We start from the raw sequence: 23138 nt of genomic DNA, 5'->3' as shown, positions 1-23138 counted from the left end.
TAAATATGCATCTTGTGTGTGAGAGATGTAATATGACATGACAAATGCCATGATAAAACAATGTTTGGTTAGAATGTTTCACTGGCTTCTATAATGTTGAGCTTTGCTTCAGCCAATGTAGTAGTTATTGTCTTAATAAAGTTGATGTCAAGGCTTTTTGTGTTGTAGTTTAGAATTTGTGTTGTAATGACTAAGCACATCTCTGTGCGTTTGAGTAGTGGCTGGAGAATGCTTGTTCCAGTCAGTCGCTTCTCCTGTGTGACCTGGGCTGGTCTAGAACCGCTAATGATTGGCTCAAAGATTTTAGACCGTTTGGTGTGAAACCGTTGCACTCCAGAAGTGTGACACCTTTTAAGGAATGCTCCCATAGCCAGAAGGAAGTCTGTGAAGATCTGTGAAGATATCAGGCATGGTCAGTAGGACTGTCACACGAATTAACATTTTCATTTAATTCTCCCTGTATTAATTTCTCTTACCTTCTCATTAAAATTTCACTCTGATTGAGCTCTGATTGAATTTCTGAGCTTCTTTTTATAAATTGCACTCACCTCTGAATAGGCTGGATATTTTCCATGTAATTTGCCACAGTGGTGATGCATTGCCAATGGTAGCATAGAAGAGTATTTTTGTTTGTGTTTTCAGGCTATTGATGCTTAGTAGTAGATCATTTTCCGTGAATGATGGTTGAGGTATAAATGGAGTTGACATATCTTCCAGCTTTGGATCGTCCTGACTGACTCAGTCTTTGAATGTTTGAGATAACTTACTTGCAAAATTGGTTTGTTTTGTCTCTTAACTTGTAACTAGTTACAAATAGTACATGTGAATATACAACATGCTATTTAGGTTATTCTGTGGAGATTTTAGATCTGTATGTGTGAGTGATGTTATGTGACTATACTGCTCTGCTTCTGCAGATGTCTTGTGTGGATCAGACAATACTCTCTGCTATAACAGGTGTGGACCAGACAATACTCTCTGCTGTATCAGGTGTGGACTAGACAATACTCTCTGCTGTAACAGGTGTGGACCAGACAATACTCTCTGCTGTATCAGGTGTGGACTAGACAATACTCTCTGCTGTAACAGGTGTGGACCAGACAATACTCTCTGCTGTAACAGGTGTGGACTAGACAATACTCTCTGCTGTAACAGGTGTGGACTAGACAATACTCTCTGCTGTAACAGGTGTGGACCAGACAATACTCTCTGCTGTAACAGGTGTGGACTAGACAATACTCTCTGCTGTAACAGGTGTGGACTAGACAATACTCTCTGCTGTAACAGGTGTGGACCAGAAAATACTCTCTGCTGTAACAGGTGTGGACTAGACAACACTTTCAGTCATATTTATTTTATTTCAGAAAATGTGGTGGGTTGTGGACTCAAAAGAAGCATTTCATGTGTCTGATTTGAAGTTTCTCTGTGTATAATGTGTGTGTGTGTGTGTACGTGTGTATGAGGGGGATTACAAAATTGGACTGTTAAGACCCCATCCTTCAGCGGAGTGTGACCTTGCGCTCAGCGGCACACTCAGCTGTGGCCCCTGATTGGCGGGCAGTGTCACAACCTCCCCAGTGGATGCCAGTTGTCTCTGGCAGGTTCTGAATGCTTAACGGTACGCTGAGTCAACACATGGTAGTAGGGGGTAGGGTTAGGGGGAAGGGAAGGGTGTGTGGTTGAGGGCAGGACAGGGTAGGACAGTGACCGCAGCATGAGGACGGTACCATTTGCACCCAGGGATGACCACCCGGGGTGTGTGCTTGGCGGGCCATCACAGAACAAACAGCAGTTGATGCAACAACGCTCACTGTGCAATCTTGGCCGAGCTTTCAGGATGTCTGTGTGCTGTCCCTCTCTCTCTCTCTAACCCCTCCCTCTCTTCTTCTACTGATTAATTCCTCTCTCTGCCTTTCTCTCTCTTGCTTCTTTTTTATTCACTAGGGGAAAGGGGGAGGGCGGGGCATTTTTTGGCTTCAGGCTCCTGACGTGATTGGCCAGGGTGGGTCCTTCCCCTGCTCTTTAAAAGCCTTCCTCTCACCTGGGTTACAAAAAAGCAGCAGCTCTTGCCTCTCCTGGTTGCTCACTAGCACTGTCCTCATTCTCCCCCCAAACAAGCAAAAAAATAACACTGTCATCTCTGAATGAGTGAGTATATCTCCTTTCCCACATGATTTATCTGCTTCTCATGTCGGGGAACTTTAGTTACCTTGGTCTAAGTTTGTTATTCAAATAGGCAGGCACTAAGTTGTAACTGCTGAGAAAATAAAAAATCTTGTAGAAAAAAGTAGAGAATTTTCCACAGTTTTCTTGAGAAACTAGATGCACCTAGCTGAATTAGTTTGTTTTGTGCTTTTGAGATTGTGGGAGGTATTTCATTGGTTGAAGTATTCAGTTGGTTTCCTTTGAGCATTTGTTTGTGGGTTTATTAGATGTTTTGTTGGGTTGTTGAGATAACCAAGCCACTGCTGAAGTGGGACTTGCATAACTTGAGTGGTAGTTTGAGTTAGACAGAGCTAATCTTTTGAGCTAATTATGTGTTGTGTACCTCCAGTAAGAATGGGATCCTCTGGTACTGTACTTTTGTTGTGTCCTTAAACTTGGAGTTGAGTGTTATGTAAGTTGCACAGACTCCTTTTCTGCTACTTTTGGACAGATAAAACAAATGAAGTTCATGTTTTTCCCATTCAGATGATTGATGTCACGCTGTTGGCAAATTGGATAAGAAGAATCTCAAGTTTTGATCAGTGTTTGTTGTGTCACAGAACTGACTTTTCTATTAAAAGTGCCTTGTTGTATGCAAGCACACTACATTAGATTTAGGCGTTAGGCATTTTCAAGAAGGTTCTTGATTTGCACAATGTACAAGGCTTGGTATCAAATATTGTGTTTGATAATGCAACGATTTGGCATACAGGTGCCGTATCTTAATTTGATCATCCTGTTGTTGCAGGAATTTTCCTTAACAGCAGGACATGCAAACTTGTAGTGTATTTGAGGTTTAAAAAAGCTTCTAAAGTTTGTGATTTTCACTTTAAAATTTCAGACTTGACTTGCCCTAACGAAAAAGGTATCAACCCCTACACAAAATGTCCATTAATTATAATCCACGTAATAATTTACATTTCCTGTTGCTGCAGGATTCTTTTCCTGCTGTAACAAAAATGGTCTCAAATTAAAATCCTACGTCTGTACTTGCGTGCATTTATCACATTGGTTTTATCAAACAGCAAATGCACACACAGACACATTGAGAAACACACTGTAACAACTTTAAATCACATTCACTCAGTTGTTGTTATTCAATATAAAACGTGTTTCAAACAATCATATGCAAAAGTAGCAGTGGTTTTAACTACAGTGGGTAAAGCATACATTTCAGATGTGCATGAAAGGCAAAGGTTCAAGGATTTTGCTGGGGCTGGGTCTATGGCTATAGGTAGCTTAGTCATAGCATAACACAAGGTATACGCACGGGGAGCAGTGGAGTGCTTAGCTGCCTGGGTGGAGGGGTGAAGTCTGGTTGAGCAGGTTCCTTCTTATTTCCTCGAGGGTAGCACACTGGGGAGGTGTACAGTTGGGACCATGATTGATTGTATTTGTATGCAATGCACACTTTCGATCACAAAGATACAAATATCTACCAATACGAAGATAGAGGCCTACCAGTCAATCTGTCTATCTAGAAGAGACATAGGAAATGTACTAGGACACACAGCAGTATGTAGAAAAATGCTTCACAAACAGCTAATGATTGGCTTGGCTATGCGTTTCCATACAGGGTAGGTGACAGCAGTCACAACAATAGAGGTGTGTGGTAAGATACAGGTTCAGTCTGTCTATGACTTCTCCACAGAATGGAGTTAAAGGGAAACATGGAACTCCTTACATGACCTGTTTCAGTCCTGAAGGCCATGGATCTCTGTCCTGACTGGGTACAACATGGAGGACCTACTGTGCATAGGCTCATTTACGTAATGTTTTATTGACTGTTAACGTGGCGCGCTCATGTGGCGCGCTCATGTGAGGATGATGGATTTTATACTTGGCCCAGTTTCATTAATGCCTTTCAATGTCTGGGGCAAGAGTGTAAATAGCCAGAGTGTAAATAGCCAGAGTGTAAATAGCCAGAGTGTAAATAGCCAGAGTTGAAATAGCATGTGACTGAAATGTATTTTCTAGCACTAAAACTTCCTTTCAAAGAGTTTTTACAATGCTTGTTTTTTGATGGGCAGCGCTGAAATGTTAATTCATGGACTTGGATTGGTGGATGAGGTTATGTTCCATAGCTGTTTGTTTATGGCTTTGTCACAACATTGTACATCCATGTGTGTTACTAAGGTTTAGATGTGTTTCACCATTGTGTTTTTACTGGGGTGTTGGTCGGTAGGACAGGGGAGGGAGCAGGGTGCGACTTTTGGGAACCTGGATGGACAAGGGCCCTGGCTGCTCGGCTGTTTTTACCCATTCCTGTCAAAGAAGCCTTTGTATGGGAAGAACAGCACTGTGGGTAATTGGCTGTTAAAATCATTTAGCAGAGCTCTGTGTGCGCTCCCCAGTGCCCCATCTTGTTGTTATGTAATAGCAGCAATCAAATGTTCAATAGAATGGAAATATGAACACATGCCTCCTGCTGGCCCACTACTTCAGTGCACTCGGTGCGTTCAATTGAATTGGGTTTACCGTGGACAGCAATACAGACAGGTCTTTGTAGCATGCTCTCCCAGAGGTTAGGAACATTTGGTTGGAAACTTGCCTGCCTCATAAGCCGACCTCTTTGACCTGAATTTAGGATTCAGGCGTGTTTTTGACATAATGTTGAGACTTGCTATAACCACCACGTTTTATATTGAATGTGGTTATAGCATCATAAAGGAAACTGCACAGCAGCAAAAGAACATGGACTTGTGTCTGAAAGGGTTACTTAGAGGTTCTTTTAGGGGAAAATAATGTGTGCTAATCTCTAAAAATATGATATGTAAAATTGAGGTCACAATTGATATGGGATTTTACAGTCTGTTAAGCAAAAAAATACTACAATTACTTCTACATCGACTACAAAATCCTTTTGAACTTGATACAGTTAGAGGCCATTTTGTTAACTGTCAGTGTATAGCAGAGTACAAAAGGTATCCAAAACCAGTCAGCATGGAACGTCAAGATTCCAATGCGTGACAGGAACATTGTTTATGAACGTTTATGAACAACGCCATAGTTCACTGAAGTGCGTGAGCAGCCAACATGTATCGAATGGGGAGATAAAATGGTGCTGCGGGTTCAGGGGAATGTGACACAGAAGGGTCTGTGTAGAACGACACCTTTTCTTCCCCTTGAAGTGTCCTTTGTCAAGGCCCTAGAATGCTTGCCAGTCAGATACAACTCATTGAATGTATCTTCATAACATTAACAGTAACTAGCTCATTGTTGACAGGTTAGACAGTCAAATCAGAGAACTTGTGGCCATGGCCTTTTTGACTGGACATGTACTACTTTGTATCTTATTAGGGATATTGTCACTTTATAGAGGGCTAGTCAACGTGTCATTACAAAGAAATGATGGCTAGTTGAGGCCCACAACTTTTAGTCAACGTTTAGACAACATTGAATGATTGGTTGTATGTTTGCTGGTTATAAGGGCTTCCTGCCACATCAGCAGCTCTCTGAATATTTACTATCTCTCCCTTTGCCGTTTTCTGCAGGTATTTGCCCTATAGTGTAAGGCTGAGATAAAGCACGCCAACCTACCGAGTACAACTGCTCTGCTTTGGACCGTGACCCATTCCCCAGCCCCGCACCACTATAGCCGTAACCATGGACCGCATGGAGCTGAAGAAAGTCTGCACGGAGGCAGACGATGACAGCACAGACAGTTTGGACGACCGCTTCACAGAGCCCATCGACTCAGAGAAGGCCACCATCAACAGGTGTGGTTCAATACTGTATGAATTATTTTATCTGAGACTTTCTACAGATAGAAAACAGGAAAGAAAGCACATTTCCTTAGTTGTTGCAACTAGAATGTGTTCTTTGCCAAACTGTTCAGAAATTATGTTCTTTATCATACATTTATTGTCTCCTACCTATCATTGTCTAATGTACACAATGCTTTTCAATACACTGGTTAGGAGAATCTCTCAGCTCATAGCTTCACTGTAAACCACCAACAGATTAGCTACACTGTAATTTCTTCAATCACCCAAAAAATGTAAATGAACATATAGAAGCTGGAACTAGCTTAACTGACCCTGTAACCACTCATAAAGTCCAAACATAGCTTTCATAAACTAGCCATAAAGAAGTATTTTAAACTAGAGATTGATTCAATGATTGTACATCTGCAGTCACTTCCTGGATGAGGATGGAGACGCAGAGAGCCACAAGTTTCTCACTAATGGGATTATGAAGAAGAAGAAGTATGAGGAGTATCAAGAAGAATACGTAAGAAGACTGATGATGAACTATCGATGACAACACATGCCTGTTTGCTCTTGCTTATGGACACTGTATCTCTTAGCAACAACCTTGACCATTTCCTCAAAAGCTGTCTGTTTTTATTCAAACTTTCATTCCGAGGAACCTTTTCCTAGGAACTGATAGTTACGTGTGTGTGTGTGACGGGTGGTGCATACACGTGTGTGTGTGTGTGTGTGTGTGTGTGTGCGCGTGTGTGTGTGTATGAAATGTTCTTGTTTACGATCAGTTGAACTCATAGTAATCTCTCTTACCCTCTCTCTCTAACGTTTTCTCTCTCAGCACCCAGGACATACCTCCTTTGGTATGTCGGTCTTCAACCTGAGTAATGCGATCATGGGCAGCGGCATCCTGGGTCTCTCCTACGCCATGGCCAACACTGGCATTGTGCTTTTTGTGTAAGTGTGTGTCAACTTCTGCCATAGAGACCATGTGGAACGGGGTCAATGTTTGGTTTCTGCAACAGTCAAGTGATTAAAGCACCAGCTAATAAAGTAAAGTATTCTGTCTGCATCGTATAGTGTTACTGATAGGACTGAAATAGCTTCAGAGTCCTTGGTATAGCAAGTGGGGTTTGACAACAGGGTGAGTGGTGGGGTATGTATTCGAGAATAGGCAGACACAGACACTAACTCTGGCTCGAAGTCAGGACCTTTTTGTGACATGCCATCCCCAGCATTTATGCAAAGGTAGCGTGAACATCCATGTCACAGCCCCGCCTCGGAACCCCATCACCCAATCTATTCCCAGCTTCCCCGGATTGTGACTAAGGTCCATAAGTCTGTTCAATTAGTCCCTTTAACCAGGTTTCTCAAATGTCCAAAACAGGATGGTGATGCTTTATTTCAGCCCTGTTTCTACTGTATATGGCTGGGCTTTACCAAGAAAGAATTTGGTGACTGAGTACTTTCACTAAGCAAAAATATATCCCTGAAAGTGATTGAAGGACAGGAGACAAGGAAGGAGATTAGGAACCTACTTACGTGATGATTATAAAGAGTTTAACAGGGAGTCCCCTAACGTCAGTCCCCCTCATCATTTGCACCATCTATTCTGGGACTCCCTGACATTCTGTAAGGTGGTATCACATAACACCCATTTGATACAGTCATTCACCTGCTTGCCTGTCTCTGGCCAACAATAGTACAGTGAGGGGTAGAGGTGTAACTCTCAATTCAAAAACAACATATGTAATTAAACAGTTAGTTTAATACGTTGGAGCCCATTGAATGCTGGATGATTGGGTTAGAGGCTCCTTGGTGACGAAGGCCCTTTGTGACCTCTAAGTGTAAGGATTTAAGGCTGATCATGTTCAGCCGATGCAGGAAACCCATACATCCCATACATAACTCCCAAGTTACTTTATTGACTTATATAATAGCTCAGAGTTTAGTCTGGTCTCTAAGCACTGACACGCATTAATCTACCACTATTTTGTCTGAGCTGGCACATATATTGACATGGCATGATAGTGTCTTTGACATGTGCTTTAGGCATTGGAACATGGTCTTCTCAAATAGGCAATAAATGCATGCCAGAGAAAGCATCCGGACCCCTCCCCCCTCAAGTTAAATACGACTGCAGTTGTAAAGCTAAGTTTACCTCCCTAAATAGGTAATGGGGAAAACAGAGTGAGAGTGACTAGGGTGGGAAACTGGTGAAAGTTATTATGTAGGGTGTTTTGTAACCCGGTTGATTCCCCTCCAAGTGTTGTTCATCGTGATTTGCGTAATATTTCCGTATGGTATAGCCCAATGCTAATGTCTGACTGGTTTCTATCCCAACGTAGAGTCCTACTCTTGGGTGTGGCCATCTTGTCGTTGTACTCCGTTCACTTGCTGCTAATGACTGCAAAAGAAGGAGGTAGGTGTCATTTTTTAACTCATGGGCATGTCTGTCTTTCATCAGCCTCTGTCTGTCTATCTGTCCTCGCCTTTCTGCTTTTTTTCCTCTGTATCTTTGAATATCACTCATCAGCACATTGTCGTTGTTCTAACAGGCTCTCTCATCTATGAAAAGTTGGGAGAGCGAGCTTTTGGCTGGCCGGGGAAAATGGCTGCGTTTGGATCGATAACCCTTCAAAATATTGGTGGTAAGTGAACAGCTAATGTTGCATTCATTGAAGTGTTATGATTCTATATTGAAATGTACATTTGTGTTTGTTTGCACACAGCCATGTCCAGCTACCTCTTCATTGTAAAGTATGAGCTGCCAGAAGTGATCCGTGCCTTCATGGGACTGGAGCAGAGCTCTGGGTAGGTGTCTGTCTGTCATTGGTTAACTATTTCATAAAATCTATTATTTGTAGTTCATTTGGCACAGGTGGCACAACATACTACACAGTTTGGTTGGTGTATTGATAGATAGATGGATGGATTGATGCTCTGTGTGTGAGACCTGTTCTTTCTGCGTTGTTTACAGTGAATGGTACATGAACGGAAACTACCTGGTTGTGTTTGTGTCCATCGGTATCATCCTGCCTCTCTGCATACTCAAAAACCTGGGTAAGTGGTGTGTGTATGGGTGTATGTGTGAGTGCGTGAGGGTGTGTGTGTGGGTGTGCGGTTGCGAGTGTGTTTCATAGTGAGTCTTTGTATATTTTGTTTACATAAATGTGTGTGAGTATTTGCTTGATAGTACATGAGTTTCTCTCTAATTCTCTCTCTTGTGTCTAGGCTACCTTGGCTACACCAGTGGATTCTCCCTATCCTGCATGGTGTTTTTCCTGGGAGTGGTAAGTTTAATCTGCCTCCTCTTGCTCCGCTAGTTTAGCATTTTTAGCCCTCTCAATGACTGAACAATGACGGATGATGGTGTTGATATTATATAAAGTAGCATCAGATGTGACATAAGACGGTTACATTTCACCTTCTGTCAATATGCCAACAACTACAGCTTTTTATCAACTCTGACATTCTTTTTCTGTCCAGTCATGTTTCAAGGCAGACAGAACATACTTGTTGCCAAAATAGTACATTTCGCCTACATTGCTTTTGTATTCTTGGCACACAGCGCCTTGAACATACCTACTTAATCCTCCTTAAATGTCATCCTGACAGTTTGTAGGGTATTATGCCAATTCTGGCTTTGCTCTCACAGGCAATGTGGGTGATTTGCATGCCATGGTAGTTCCTAGTAACATTTAGAATATGCCTGGTGTGGTGTTCAGCTGGTTAGTTACCGTACATGAGATTAGAGATGAGTTTATCAATAGCCTTCTTTTGATATCTTAAACTCTACTTTGGCCCACTTGCTGTCTAGTGCTGTATCATATTAAACCCTGACACAGTCTGTATCATCATTAATGAAATAAATCTGTGTGTGCGGCCACACTCAGCTTTACACAGGTTTTATACCATAATAGCTATCAGAGAGACATCCTATGTAGTTAGTAACCCTGAAATTACATAGTTTAGCGTTCAGCGTCTGTTTCTTTGAAGACAGAATGAAAGATTACAGGATGGAAGGAACTCATTGCTCTGCAATATAATGGAATGCTGCCTATGTAATATAATGCATTTCTATGTTTGCTAATCGTCCCCATCTCACCCCTTTGTCCCCATCTCACTCCTCTCCCCCCTCTTTACCCCTGTCCCCATCTCACCTCTCTGTCCCCATCTCACCCCTCTGTCTCCTCTATACCTCTCAGCTGATCTATAAGAAGTACAACCTCCCCTGCCCGATGCCCTTCATGTACCATACCAACCACAGTATGAATGGAACAGCCCTGGGTCCCCACGCCCCGCACAACGGCACCGTCCTCATGGACTTCTCCAGAGCTGACATGTCCCCCGCCTCCTACCTGGACGACCACCACACCTCAGGGGTCCGCTTCGAACCACACCCCGACGACGTGGAGGAGATGTGCACGCCCAAGTACTTTGTGTTCAACTCTCAGGTGAGTTGGTGAGGTGTGGAGCTACTGTATGTGGGTGGGGTGTGTGCATACGTGTGTGTGTGTGTATATGTGGTGAGTCGGGATGCTTCATGTCATAATTCTGTGTTTTGGAAACAATATCCTCTGAAAAACATTCCCAAAACGGAATTAATCAAGGTTTAGAAGAACGCAATTCTTAACGTACATGAAATCAAACCAAACATAGTTAGCTGCTGTGAGTGTGTATCTGGGCCTGTGTTTCATCCACAATCTCTTGTCCTGTCATTGCAGACTGCTTACACTGTTCCCATCCTAGCCTTCTCCTTTGTGTGCCACCCTGAAATACTACCCATCTACAGTGAACTCAAAGAGTAAGTGCATCCAAGTGAATTACAAAAGACACGTTTGCATAGACGCTCATATAAATTGCTGCGGTACATTTTCTCCATACAACTCACATCTCAACTTGCGTCTTCCCCAGTCGCTCCCGGAGAAAGATGCAGAACGTGTCCAACCTGTCTATTCTTGCCATGCTGGTCATGTACATGTTCTCAGCGCTGTTCGGCTACCTCACTTTCTATGGTACGATACACAAGCACAATAAGATACATTTACAGCAATTGTATTACTTTGTTTCTGATTTTATTGCCGTTATGTGTTAATGTTTTATAAGTGTTTATATGTGTTTTATAAGTGAAATGTTTGAAAAAGAGACAGTAGTATGTATTAAAATACACTAGTAAGCTACTATAACCATTGTGTGTTTGTTTACCATATCTCTCTCTTGGTATGTCTCTGACAGCTCGTATTCCTTCTTTCTCCCAAACACAGGAAATGTGGAGGCGGAGTTGCTCCACACCTTCACCAAGGTGTATAAGTTTGACACCATGCTCCTGCTGGTCCGTCTGGCTGTCCTGACCGCTGTCACCCTGACTGTCCCCATTGTCCTGTTCCCTGTAAGTACAACGAGGCATCTGCTCAAACGCACGCATGCACACAGGCACACGCACATCCACACTCACACAAGCAGAGACTCACACACGCATGCATGCACACAGACACACACACACCCACATACACAAAACATATGCACATATTCTCACACCTACAATTAATGCAGACACATTCACACGCTGCTCAACACCTAGGTCATTTTATCCAAATGAGCTAAACATCCATTATATATTTTAATACCAACATGAGGGTCTCCTTCTGTATTGGCTGAGTGAGTGGGTGTGTTGACACGGCTGGTTTTCTTGCTGAACTTAGTAAAGCACATACTGTTCTGATGTGATGTTAGCTGACTCATTATTTGACTTTCAGCAATCCCGTCAATCCAACTCCCCAGGTCCCAAATGAGAACCAGCCCAGGTTTTCAAAGCTCTGTTTGTCTGTCGTAAGCTTCCTTACAAGAGCACTCTGTCCCTCCTCCAATCATATTTTCAATCATACTTTAGACACACAAATACAAGCATAAACACAACTTTACACGCACATGCATACACAGCTTTGAAACAATTACACCCCTACACTGCTCCCCACATGATGCCAGACATATTCAGTCTCTTCCTTCTAGGAGACACATAGATGGACACACATCAATAGACACAGCATGTGAAAGCACGGAAATGTATTCACTTAAGTCTCTCTGTATAACAGCGTCTGATAAATGACTAAAATGTCAATGTGAAAAAGCAGTGGTACAATAGACGTCTTGTTCGTCACAAGCTCTTTAGCCTGGCTGGCAAGGAATACAGTGTAATGTTCACAACTCCCCTGTCTCTCATTTCCCCCTCTGCTCTAAGTTGCACATTGTCACCAGATGCTGTCCTTGCAAATAAATACCTTAAAGTCATTTGCTACCATCCTTATTTTGTTCAAGTGTAAGCTGCAGTTTAGCCCTGGTTTGTACAGTTTAGCCTTAGTTTGTAGCGTCAGTTCAGGTCTGATACTGTGTTTCTGTTCCACTGGTTATTATGTAATATCCTGTTCATGCGGCCTGCCTGCCTTCCTGCCTGCCTTCCTGCCTGCCTTCCTGCCTGCCTTCCTGCCTGCCTGTCTGGTGTGTGAGTCACTGAATGAGAGCGTTGGCCTTGCATGGCCGTACCTGACCCCCCTATATGGCTGTGGGCTATATTTGTCTTGGCCCTAGCCTGGCACAGGAGCCCATAAAGGGCTGAGGGTATCAGAAGTGTCATGGACCTCCTTTGTAGCCAACAATGAACCATGTATTTGCACTTAGCAGTGCCTGTTAGAATGGATCCTCTCAAAGGACTTTGTTGACCCAAGGAACATTAAGATGGTAATAATAGAATAGATTTATGGAATGTTTTTTTCTCCAAGCAATCAAAGTGCTATACAGGGGAACGGCACCAAACTTCCACTGTTTACCTACAGTCACTGTAGCTTGCAGGAGTGATGGGAGAGACCGTTTTAGGGTGGAAGGGTTAATGGAGTATGTGTTGGTCATGTTGTTACACTGAGCCACCAGCAGAGGGTAGGGGAGAACTGTCAGCCCCATGGCTCAAGTCAGCCCTGCTTGGAGAGAGAAAGAGAGGTGGGGGGAGTATCCGTTTTGTCTGTGGGCTGCAGTGGTACACACACACACCTTGTCTATGGGCTATACTAATACTCCCACACTCTTACACGCACACACTATTTCTCCCACACACACACACACACACACACAGAAACTCACACTCACCAGCTCTCTCACTGTGGGAGTGAAAGCTTCTTTGGTTATGGAAATGTGCGAGTGAATCTCACAGTCCCAGTGGAAGTTTACAGGAGATAAGCCCTGAGCAGACAGTGGAAAAACCCTCACTATGACCTCCCCCTTAGAGAGAGGGAGGGAGAGAGAAAGACAGAGGGAGGGAGTGAGAGACAATGCACTCACTGACTACTGCAGCTGACACCAAAATGCAGTGTCAGAAGGGAGGCTATATGGACACGCCTAGTGCCCAAATTAATTACGTTTCTTGCGCACTGAGAGTCGAGTAGAGACGAATGGATTGGGTTCACTCAGTCCCAATGAGCCCTTCCCAGCTACCTAGTTTATGCTTGTGGCTAGAAACTTCAGCGAGAATTTGAAACTTGTCTGCCGAAGTTGAAATAATTTTGTTTTTATCTGAGTATATATATGTTTTTGAATGTAACGTCAGACGTTAATGCAGGAGTTGTACATTTTTGGTGAAAACTACAATAAATGTGCTTCAGCTGTCACCAGGGTCTGTTATTGGCTACGCTATCTAGCTACCCTTTCCTTACTGTGGCAAGCGGAAGCGAAGGACACTGTTCCCAGTGTTGTTGTGTTGCATGCTTGCAGCACAAACTCTCCCCATTGAGCGTAGATTATATCCAGATGGTTACTACAAATTAGAAGTTATCATCAAGTAATCATGTTTGATGGAACAAATTGGATATGGTGACCAATAAGACAAGTTATTTCTCCCTCGCCCATCGACATAATCATCACGTTCTTTAACAGGTTTTAACTAGTGCCATGCTGCTGCTGTTGCCAAGTAGCCAGCATTACCTATCTGGGAGAGGCTTATCAGGATGACTAACTGAACCAAACCCCTTTGTCTCGACATTACTCTCAGCTGCGTCACATACACTTCATGGCCAAAAGTATGTGGCACCTTCTCGTCGAACATCTCATTCCAAAATCATGGGCATTAATAATGTGTTGGTCCCCCCTTTGCTGCTGTAACAGCCTCTGCTCTGCTGAGAAGGCTTTCCACTAGATGTTGGAACATTGCTGCTGGGACTTGCTTTAATTCAGCCATGAGAGCATTGGTGATGTTGGGCACTGATGTTGGGCGATTAGGCCTGACTTGCAGTTGGCGTTCCAATTCATCCCAAAGGTGTTTGATGGGGTTGAGGTCAGGACGGTCTGCAGGCCAGTCAAGTTCTTCCGCACCAATCTCAACAAACCATTTCTGTATGGACCTCGCTTTGTGCACGGGGGCATTGTCATGCTGAAACAGGAAAGGGCCTTCCCCAAACTGTTGCAACAAAGTTGGAAGCACAGAATCGTCTAGAATGTCATTGTATGCTGCAGCATTAAGATTTCCCAGATTCGTCCATCGGACTCACATTTTGTGAGCTTGTGTGGCCTACCACTTCTCAGCTGAGCTGTTGTTGCTCCTAGACGTTTCCACTTTACAATAACAGCACTTACAATTGACCGGGGCAGCTCTAGCAGGGCAGAAATGTGACAAACTGACTTGTTGGAAAGGTGGCATCCTTTGAAGGTGTACATCATCCATTAGGGAAAGGGGGGATACCTAGTCAGTTGTACAACTGAATGCATTCAACTGAAATGTGTCTAACGCATTTAACCCAACTCCTCTGAATCAGAGGGCACCAGGAGTGTCTGTACAGCCTCTCCCATAGCAGAAAGGCTCCTTGAGTAGGCCGTAGTCAAGCACAGAAATGAAGGGAGGCGATGTGAACATAAAGAAAGTACAGCATGTGGAATACATGTTTGGACACAATCATGTTGATGTGTCTGCTGCCGTGTTCTCTGTAGCCATTAGCTACTGGTCTGTTACACCTGAAAAACTGTGGGGCATAGCATATGCATGGCATCTTTTCCAAACACATTAGTCCAGGCCTAGATAACCCAGCAGCAACATCAAACCATTGATTTTCCCCACCTTGACTGCTGCTCAGGCTTCAACAAAGCATCACGTGCACCTCAGCATTTACAGGGCAGTGAGTTCAGTTCACCGAACAATCTTGGAGGATATAGCTGTGGAGACATAGGAGAGGTGAGATGAAAGTAACCAGTCATGCTGGCATCACGTTGCCAGGTGTCCAGCCCTCTGAATCACGAGACGTGACATGTGAGATCTTCCCTTGAGAGTCCTTTGCCCTTCATTTGGCAGAGAAGCCTTCAGCACTTAGATTAACGTTTGCTTTGTCTCTCAAGCACTATGTCCTTTATTACAAGCAGGAGGGCTGGGCTTGTGTAGGAGGGGCGAGGTGAAAGGGTGGGCTCAAACAGTAAAGAACCTAAAGGCAACAGTAAAGATACTTGGTCACGAACCAGCAGGTTTTAATGAAACAGTGTTTAGATGTGGTAGGCAGACTTGTCTAGTTCCCATGCTCTCTTTGTTTCATGGCTCCTCAATAACAGGAACAGAAATAATTAAATTGCCTCAAGTCAACTGTTCATTTTGATGTTTAAAAAGTCACTTAAAGCGTTCTTAAGTGTTATGATTCCTGTTTTCATGAGTCATTTTAATTTACCTACTACATTGTTATTGAATGTTGGTGTGTGATATGATCTGTTATGTTGTGATATTCTATGGCCTCATCTCAAGGTGGTTGACCTTTTCTTGATCGTATTTCTAAATAAAGCAGTGGGACCACTTGTCTGAGAAATATACATGCAGGAAATAGGTCCTTCTATCTATTAACCTTGGTATTTTCTGCTGCTTATGGCTCTGTAATGAGAAGTGATTCTGTTTGTGTTGCAGTCAGTTATGATGGTTACATTGGCCTAGTAGTGATGTTATTATTGTGATGGGGATGTTAGGTTGCTGCTGAGTTTTCCACTAGAGGGCAGGTCAGAGAAGACAAATCCTATGGTGCACAAGCACAATGCCCAGTTGGCTGTGACCAAAAGTAGCCTGCCATGCATGCTGTCTTTTCACAGTGACTTCATGGAAAAACAGCTTATAGTTTGTGAGTTAATTATATATCTGCCCTTGTTATTGCTGTAATACAATATTTTCAGGATCATTTGACTGGCTTTACAAAGTGAACCCTGTCACCTGTCTTTGATATTGGTTGAATAGGCTTGTTAAATGTGGTGGAAAAGGGATTAACATGGGTTTTATTTCTGATGGTCAGTCAATTGAGGATTTCAAAAATCTCAAGTTATCTTATTCCTGACTTTATGGTGTGATTGTTTCTCTTAAGGAGGATTTACCTTTTTGCTCTTCCTTTTTTAATGTCTTCCTCCCCTATGAAAAAAGCAGGGGCAAACCAAGGCGTAGTAATACTATGCCATATATCTAGCTGTAGCTGAAAAGGTTGCAGCATCTTTCACCTGGTTGGAGCCCAGGAGGCTCCCTGGTTTTGGGCCATGTTGCTAGCTTTTGGCTGGCCTGGTAGACCTGGGTACCTTAGCAGCGGTGGCGCTTTGCCACATATCTCACCCCAGTGAGAGCTGTCATAGCAGGTGGGGGGAGGGAGATGCAGGCAAATATTGCATGGTGCACTCCAAAGGCAGGATCTCTGTTGGGCGCTGAATAGTTCAGAGCCTTGGCGTACAGGTGGGTAGAAATGTCACGCCCAGGTGCCAGGTTTTCACCGGCCCAATTATGCCGTGACTGCTGGGAGAGGGGATTGTTTATTATCAATAGGGGGGAGGGTAATTTTGCCTTGCAGAGTTACTGCCACTCCCTTAAAACAAATAAGGGTGTAAATCTCTGCCACTCCTTCATTCTTTCAGCAAGGTGTCAGTGTCGGCCATTTTGGCTTTAGATCCACAACTCAAGAGAGCAGCGCGCCCTCAACCCTCACCAAACAAGTATTTAGATTGAAACATGAACCAGCCAAGCGTCTCGTCTTTCTGCTCTCTAAATGTGTACATAGGAAAGGTATCATTAGTGATAAGAACAAATGAGAGGATATCAGTAAAGGGAAAAAAGGGAAATTGTTAAGTGACAAACGTTGCCTGGAGGCAGAACACGCCTATCCTGCTGCCTTTAGTCCTGCCTTCTCTGGTCATCGGCTGATGCAATACCAAGGTGCCGTTGCAGGTGGCTCTCCCGGAGTTAATCCTCTGCCTTTTGAATGGCGCGTTAAGCCCCGCCTCCTCAACCTTTCCCCTGTGGCCGGCTGGCCCATAGTAGTTCCTTTTCACCTGATGCCCATGACCTCTCACCCAGTGAAGTCTTTTACTCAATGCCTTGAGCTGTGCAGCTCTCAGCCTCTTAGCTGGTGGCCTCCTTCCCTGCCTCTCTGCCTGGCTGCCTACTTAGACTCTCACCTGCTGCAGTTGACACACTTCAGTCAGCAGCCAACTGTGGGAATTGGCCTGTGGGCTTAGACTAGTTTGCAGACGTGACTGACGATATTGTTACCTACTCTCCCTTGAATTTGACTATGTGTGTGTAATTGTTTGTGTGTGTGTGCGTTTGTGTGTACATTTTGTGTGTGTGTGTGTGTGTGTGTGAAAGAGAAATAAAGAAAAAAATGCTGTATTAATCAATACATAAAAAACACTTTACAAGTGGTATCCTAATTGTCAACTGATCGTCAGTATGTCGCGGTTGATCAGACATTATAAAGAGGTTTGTGTTGCAGATCCGTTCCTCAATCAATACGATGCTGTTCAGCCAACGGGAGTTCAGCTGGGTGCGTCACATGCTCATCGCCGCCTTCATCCTCCTGTTCAACAACCTGCTGGTCATCTTCGTCCCCACCATCAGAGACATCTTCGGCTTCATCGGTGAGTCCTCAACCACAGCAGTGGTCCCCAATCCATTCCTGGAGAGCTACGGTGTGTGCAGGCTTTTGTTCCCACCAAGTACTAACACTGATTGATGTCTTGATGTGGAGGTATTTCATTGAATGGGGTGTGTTAGTGCTGGGCTGGCTCAAACGCCCGCACCTCCTGAGGCTAGTTCTGTCTAAGTGAGGACATTTGTTTAGACAGAAAAGACTAAATGACTGATGGTGTTCTTCCTGTTTCCCCTCTGCCAGGCTCCTCTGCAGCCACCATGCTCATCTTCATCCTCCCTGCTGCCTTCTATCTACGCCTGGTCAAGTCTGTGCCGATGCGCTCCGTGCAGAAGATCTCGGTAATTGTGCAGGAAACGATGGTGCACAAACACACGCACACAAACACTCAACTCAAAATTACATACGGTGACTCACACACAGAACAGCCACTCTGACTGACACACGCAACATATGACACACACATGACATAGCCTGACGAAATTAGCACCCATCAACATGCCCACACAGACACACCATAGCTGTTATTAGAACTGACCCCCATCCACAACAACCCTGATTTACAGCAGTCCCCTAAAACAGGGTTTCCCAGAGGCCCACTGAGATTCTTGCCAAAAAATGATTGCACTGAATGTACAGATATGAACACTTCACACAACCTCCTCTCACAGTGTCATTATTATTTTTCCTGATGTCTTTTAGGCTGCCATTTTCCTGGTGGTGGGCATCATCTTCATGTTCAGCAGCCTGTCGCTCATCGTGATGGACTGGATCCACAACCCTCCCGGCTCCGGCAGTGGTCACTAAGACGACCCCCCTTACCTCCACCCCCTCTCACCTCAAACCCCCTCCCCTGACTGTGCCTTGGGGGTAAGGTCACCGGGCCCGGGGGGTGCCCCCACACATCACCTACAGACTGAGTACGTCAGCGTACTGTAAAGGGGCGGTTCGCTTTTCTCAACCCCCACCCCTTTCCACAAAGTATTACTGGATGGGACTACGTTCTACGACTGAAACAGACTCTTTTAAGTTCGTTATCCTTTTTCTTTCTTGTTGTTGTTGGATGGTTTAGTTCTGTAGAATCCTCCACAACAGGGGCTCGCCGAAAGGACACGAAGTAATCAAGGAGGATGGTTAGAAACGGGAGAAAAGACGTCAGACGCTGTGGCTGTTGCTGCGTGCCCTGCCGTAGTTGTCTAGATTGCCCATCATCCCTACTCTGTGATATTACCTGAGCAAAGGAAAAATACGAGCAGGGACCTCAACCATTAAACTGTCAAGAGAACCCAAAGAGAATGAGAGCTGATCTGAGAGCTGCCACTATTGGAGCTGGTTGTTATTGCAGGTGTGGCTTCAGGGCAATGGGCTCTGCACACTTGAATATTAGAGAGAGAGGTGGGACAAGGGTTCAAAAACAAAAAGCACTTTTAGCATGTGTTTCAAGTTTTAATGTATTTTTAACACATCCAGACACACAAGAAACACACACACATACAGTACGCCATCTACACTAATTGGAGCTATTTTGCTTACTGTCAAAATGTATTTTTGTACACCTAGGGGGAGTAAGAAAAGTCGATGTAACGGTACATATGACAGGTGTAGTATCGTTTTCCGAGTTAGAGCCTGGAAAAAGTTCTGCTGAGGGATATTTGTAAATTAGGTTTGGTAAAGTATTTTATATTGTATGTTATACTTTTACAATCAATCAAATCACCACAGTTTATGTGCACACACAAATTTCTCAGTGGCTAGTGTGTTGCTCTCAAACATCCCTTGACAGCAATCATGAGATCAGACGTTAGCAATCATACACATTGACAGACACATACACCAAGTTAAAATTTTCAGCCATGTCCATTCTCCCAATCAACACTTATAGTGATGATCAACACACACTGTCAGCCATTCTGAAACAGCCGTGTAGACTGAGCTTCAAACAAGAGACTACATTCTGTGTTATTGTCGCAGAGATTTGAATGTTGCCGAGTTTTGAATGTACCGGTACTTGGCCAAACGTCTACTGATCTACTGAATGACAGTTTACGTGTTTCTTTCTTTGCCTTCTTGTTCACTCTTGTCCAATGTGTCACACTACAGAGCCCTTGGGTCAATTGCAGCGAACATTACCAGGAGATGAGCTCATGTTGTTGGCTTGAGATCATTTTCAACTTGTAACTCCATCTCTTCCTAAACTTCATGTGAAGTAAACTGTGCTATGAAATACAACTAGTGAACGCTAGTTTCAGTGAAGATGAACAACAACAGAACTCTGAGAGTTAAAGGTCTACTGGCAGTATACCATACAGGTTATTTAGCTATTTGACTTGGCACAGCGATCCTATAACCCATGAGAATGTTTTTATTCTATCCCAGTGTGTAAAACGATATCTTGTGACAAAATTCAATTGTGGGAAAAAATATTCTGGGTAAAATAAGCAATGGATTGAACTTCCAGACTGTGCTGTTTCTGGGACACAAGATACATTGTTTTATCTGTGTTTGCAGTTCACATCTTAAAGGGGAAATCTGCAGTTGCTACATTTTTTTACTTGTAAATTAATGATTTGTACCCATTGATTCTTGAAAAATATAACTTATAAATGCCTCAAGAGCTTAGTTTAACCGTCGTACCCCATCAGATCCCAAAATATATGATTAGTTTACTCCAATGTTTGTAAACAACGTAAATGTAAACAATATATAGCCTCAAAACATGGTTAAAAGCCATCATTTTTATATCATAGAAGGTCAGTCCTTGCATCCTTATATCTCAACCTTCAGCTTTTTCCGGAACAGCCGGGGACTACACTTTGTTATTGCTTCAACTGCTGATTGCCCCTTTAAGTTCAATATGGGTCATAATGTCAAATGTGGAAAAGATTAGAGAAATTAAATGCATCCACTGTTACTTAGCAGGCTTGTCATTTGGTGATGTTTATACCAGATATTTTTTTATGCCAGATTGCTGCTGATAGTAGAGTTAACATAAACAGTATGTGTTTATTACTGTAATTGTGACTATTGTTACTGTAATTTACATAATTTCAACAGACCATCGTGTCTTAAAATGCCCTAATTGATTCATTAACACCACGATAAAGGAATTTCAAAATGTTGTGCAAATTGTGCCGTGCTGAAAAAACATTCACAGTTTGCATTCGAAGCATAGAATACCTGTTTTCTAAGGTGTTAAAGCAGATGCTTTTTCTGATTGGATCCAGCCAGAATGGACAACATTTACAGATCCTTTGTGGATCTACATATGCATGAAACAAATTGATATTTCAAATGAAATGCTATGTAATGTGTATGTTTTGGATTACAAACATGGTTTTCTGACAACTTGTATATGCTTTGTAAATAATCGTATTATATGGTACTCACTGAATTATGTGTGTGGGGGGTTGTAAGGGATTTTACCAGAAGTCTTCTACAATCTGACTGTTATTTTAGTATTCAATGTTTTTGATTTTGCTCTATGATGATATTTCTTTCTTTTATGGAAGCTTGTACATTTGTAGAAAATCTCTATCACTTTTCATTTCTTTATAGTTACATATCTGGAGGACGTAGACCTTGAATTAATGAATGGTTTGTCGGTAATGTTGTCTGATTCCTCAGTCCTACAGGGGCTGCAGGGTCCAAGTAGAATGTCAGTGTTGATGTCTTGCGAGACTTAGGTAGATATTGCCTATGTTGAGCTGAAGTATTTGATTCATGCCATGCATGTTGGTGCGCTGTCAAAAGATCAATGATGTTCAGATCACTTGCTTTTAGTAAGAACCACCCTACAGTCACATTTGAGATGCGGTCCGCATCGATAGGGGCTGCTGGGTCTTTGCTGAAATTCCTCCTCAGCCTCAGTTACTATATGTGAAGATACACTTCATGAAGTGTATTGACAAAAACCTTACTATTGAGTGAGAATGCAGAAACCAACCTTTGCCTTAATAATTGCAAACTTCAGTTCATCTAGGGAGCAAACCTTAGGGTCAGGCACGGCACCAGGTGTAAGACCGCCATACAGTGATATTCTCCTTTTTTTCTCTCCCAATGAAGGACCAGAGCGAGACCACAGATGTTGGGGTCTCAGACACTCAAGAATTGGGTTGGGGAGGGGATTTCAGCGCTATGCCCTCAATATCACTCATACTTAAGACTGTCGTAGCATGACATGCTGTAGTCACGACAGCTGACTTTAATATATGTTAAATGACCAAACACTGGCATGCAAACTGCGTGTCATGCATTTGACAACGTAAAGTAGGCTTCATGCCAGAGGGTTTAAGTAATGTGTTACCCCAAAACCATCTGCCTTATCTGTAACCTGGCCTGAAAGAAGCACTGGGTCAGCATCAGTGTCCTGCCGTTCAGTGTCTGCTTCCTGTGGATCAACTAACATTCAAATTGTATATTTGCCTGAACAAAGGGGATTTTTGTATCAGAGAAGCTGTTTCAATGTCATGTAACATGAACAATAAAAATGTGAAATAAACCTGGCTGGATCTCTCTGCTGTTGAAATTAGGTAAAAACAAGGAGTTGTGCCTAGAGTCCGCCAGATCAGAGGCAGTAGGGATGACCAGGGATGTTCTCTTGATAAGTGCAAATTGGACCATTTTCTGTCCTGCTAAGCATTCAAAATGTAACGAGTACTTTTGGATTTCAGGGAAAATGTATGGAGTAAAAAGTACATAATTCTCTTTAGGACTGTAGTGAAGTAAAAGTTGTCAAAAATATAAATAGTAAAGCAGATAAAAAAACTACTTAAGTAGTACTTTAAAGTATTTTTTACTTAAGTACTTTATACCACTGAATAAGGCTCCTCGGGGGTTTGTGATATATGGCCAATATACCACTGCTAAGGGCTGTATCCAGGCACTCCATGTTGCATCGTGCATAAGAACAGCCCTTAGCCGTGGTATATTGGCCATATACCACACCCCTCGGGCCTTATTGCTTAAGTAGTACCCAGAATAAACTAAAAATGCAACAAAGAAATTGCTCTGATTATTAGCTACTGAAAAATACGACTTGATTTCTTTAGTAATGCATCTTATAAATTCCTTGACCAGTTTAGTATAATCAAGTACCATACCATAACTCTTTTTAAGTATGTGAAATATTAGTGTTATTTTTTTAACATTTGACAACGAGGTCTAATTAAATGACATTTGATTGAGCCTCAACTTATGATAACATTTGAATTTAATTTCATTCCTTCTCTTCTACAGCTATAGTGTTAATGTTAATTCATCATTATCTTTCAAGCTCCGCGACAAATATGCAGTATGGCTAATGGACGTGTGC

General features: G+C 43.0%; 1 protein-coding gene across 4 annotated transcripts in view; it reads left to right on the top strand.

Moving 5' to 3' along the window:
• The window catches only part of LOC112217082 (sodium-coupled neutral amino acid transporter 4-like), a 30210-nt gene extending 7880 nt beyond the window's left edge, over positions 1-22330 (top strand). For 2 of the 4 annotated variants that reach the window (XM_024377358.2, XM_024377357.2), the window contains exons 2-16: positions 5700-5924; positions 6342-6438; positions 6754-6869; positions 8261-8334; positions 8471-8563; positions 8645-8726; positions 8893-8975; positions 9147-9205; positions 10121-10369; positions 10640-10719; positions 10830-10930; positions 11180-11304; positions 17672-17816; positions 18071-18168; positions 18530-22330. In XM_024377358.2, the coding sequence (XP_024233126.1) occupies positions 5812-5924; positions 6342-6438; positions 6754-6869; positions 8261-8334; positions 8471-8563; positions 8645-8726; positions 8893-8975; positions 9147-9205; positions 10121-10369; positions 10640-10719; positions 10830-10930; positions 11180-11304; positions 17672-17816; positions 18071-18168; positions 18530-18634 (1620 nt within the window). In that variant the 5' untranslated portion in view covers positions 5700-5811 and the 3' untranslated portion in view covers positions 18635-22330. Of the gene's footprint in view, positions 1-2031; positions 2149-5699; positions 5925-6341; positions 6439-6753; positions 6870-8260; positions 8335-8470; positions 8564-8644; positions 8727-8892; positions 8976-9146; positions 9206-10120; positions 10370-10639; positions 10720-10829; positions 10931-11179; positions 11305-17671; positions 17817-18070; positions 18169-18529 lie in introns of those variants that run through there. The other 2 variants (XM_024402246.2, XM_024402250.2) reach the window with 2 other exon arrangements.
• The last annotated feature ends 808 nt before the right edge of the window (positions 22331-23138 follow it).

Source organism: Oncorhynchus tshawytscha, linkage group LG17 (genome assembly GCF_018296145.1).
Source record: "Oncorhynchus tshawytscha isolate Ot180627B linkage group LG17, Otsh_v2.0, whole genome shotgun sequence".
Lineage (NCBI taxonomy): Eukaryota > Metazoa > Chordata > Actinopteri > Salmoniformes > Salmonidae > Oncorhynchus > Oncorhynchus tshawytscha.
Note: the sequence above shows the minus strand (reverse complement) of the source record. Positions and strands in the feature narration are given on the sequence as shown.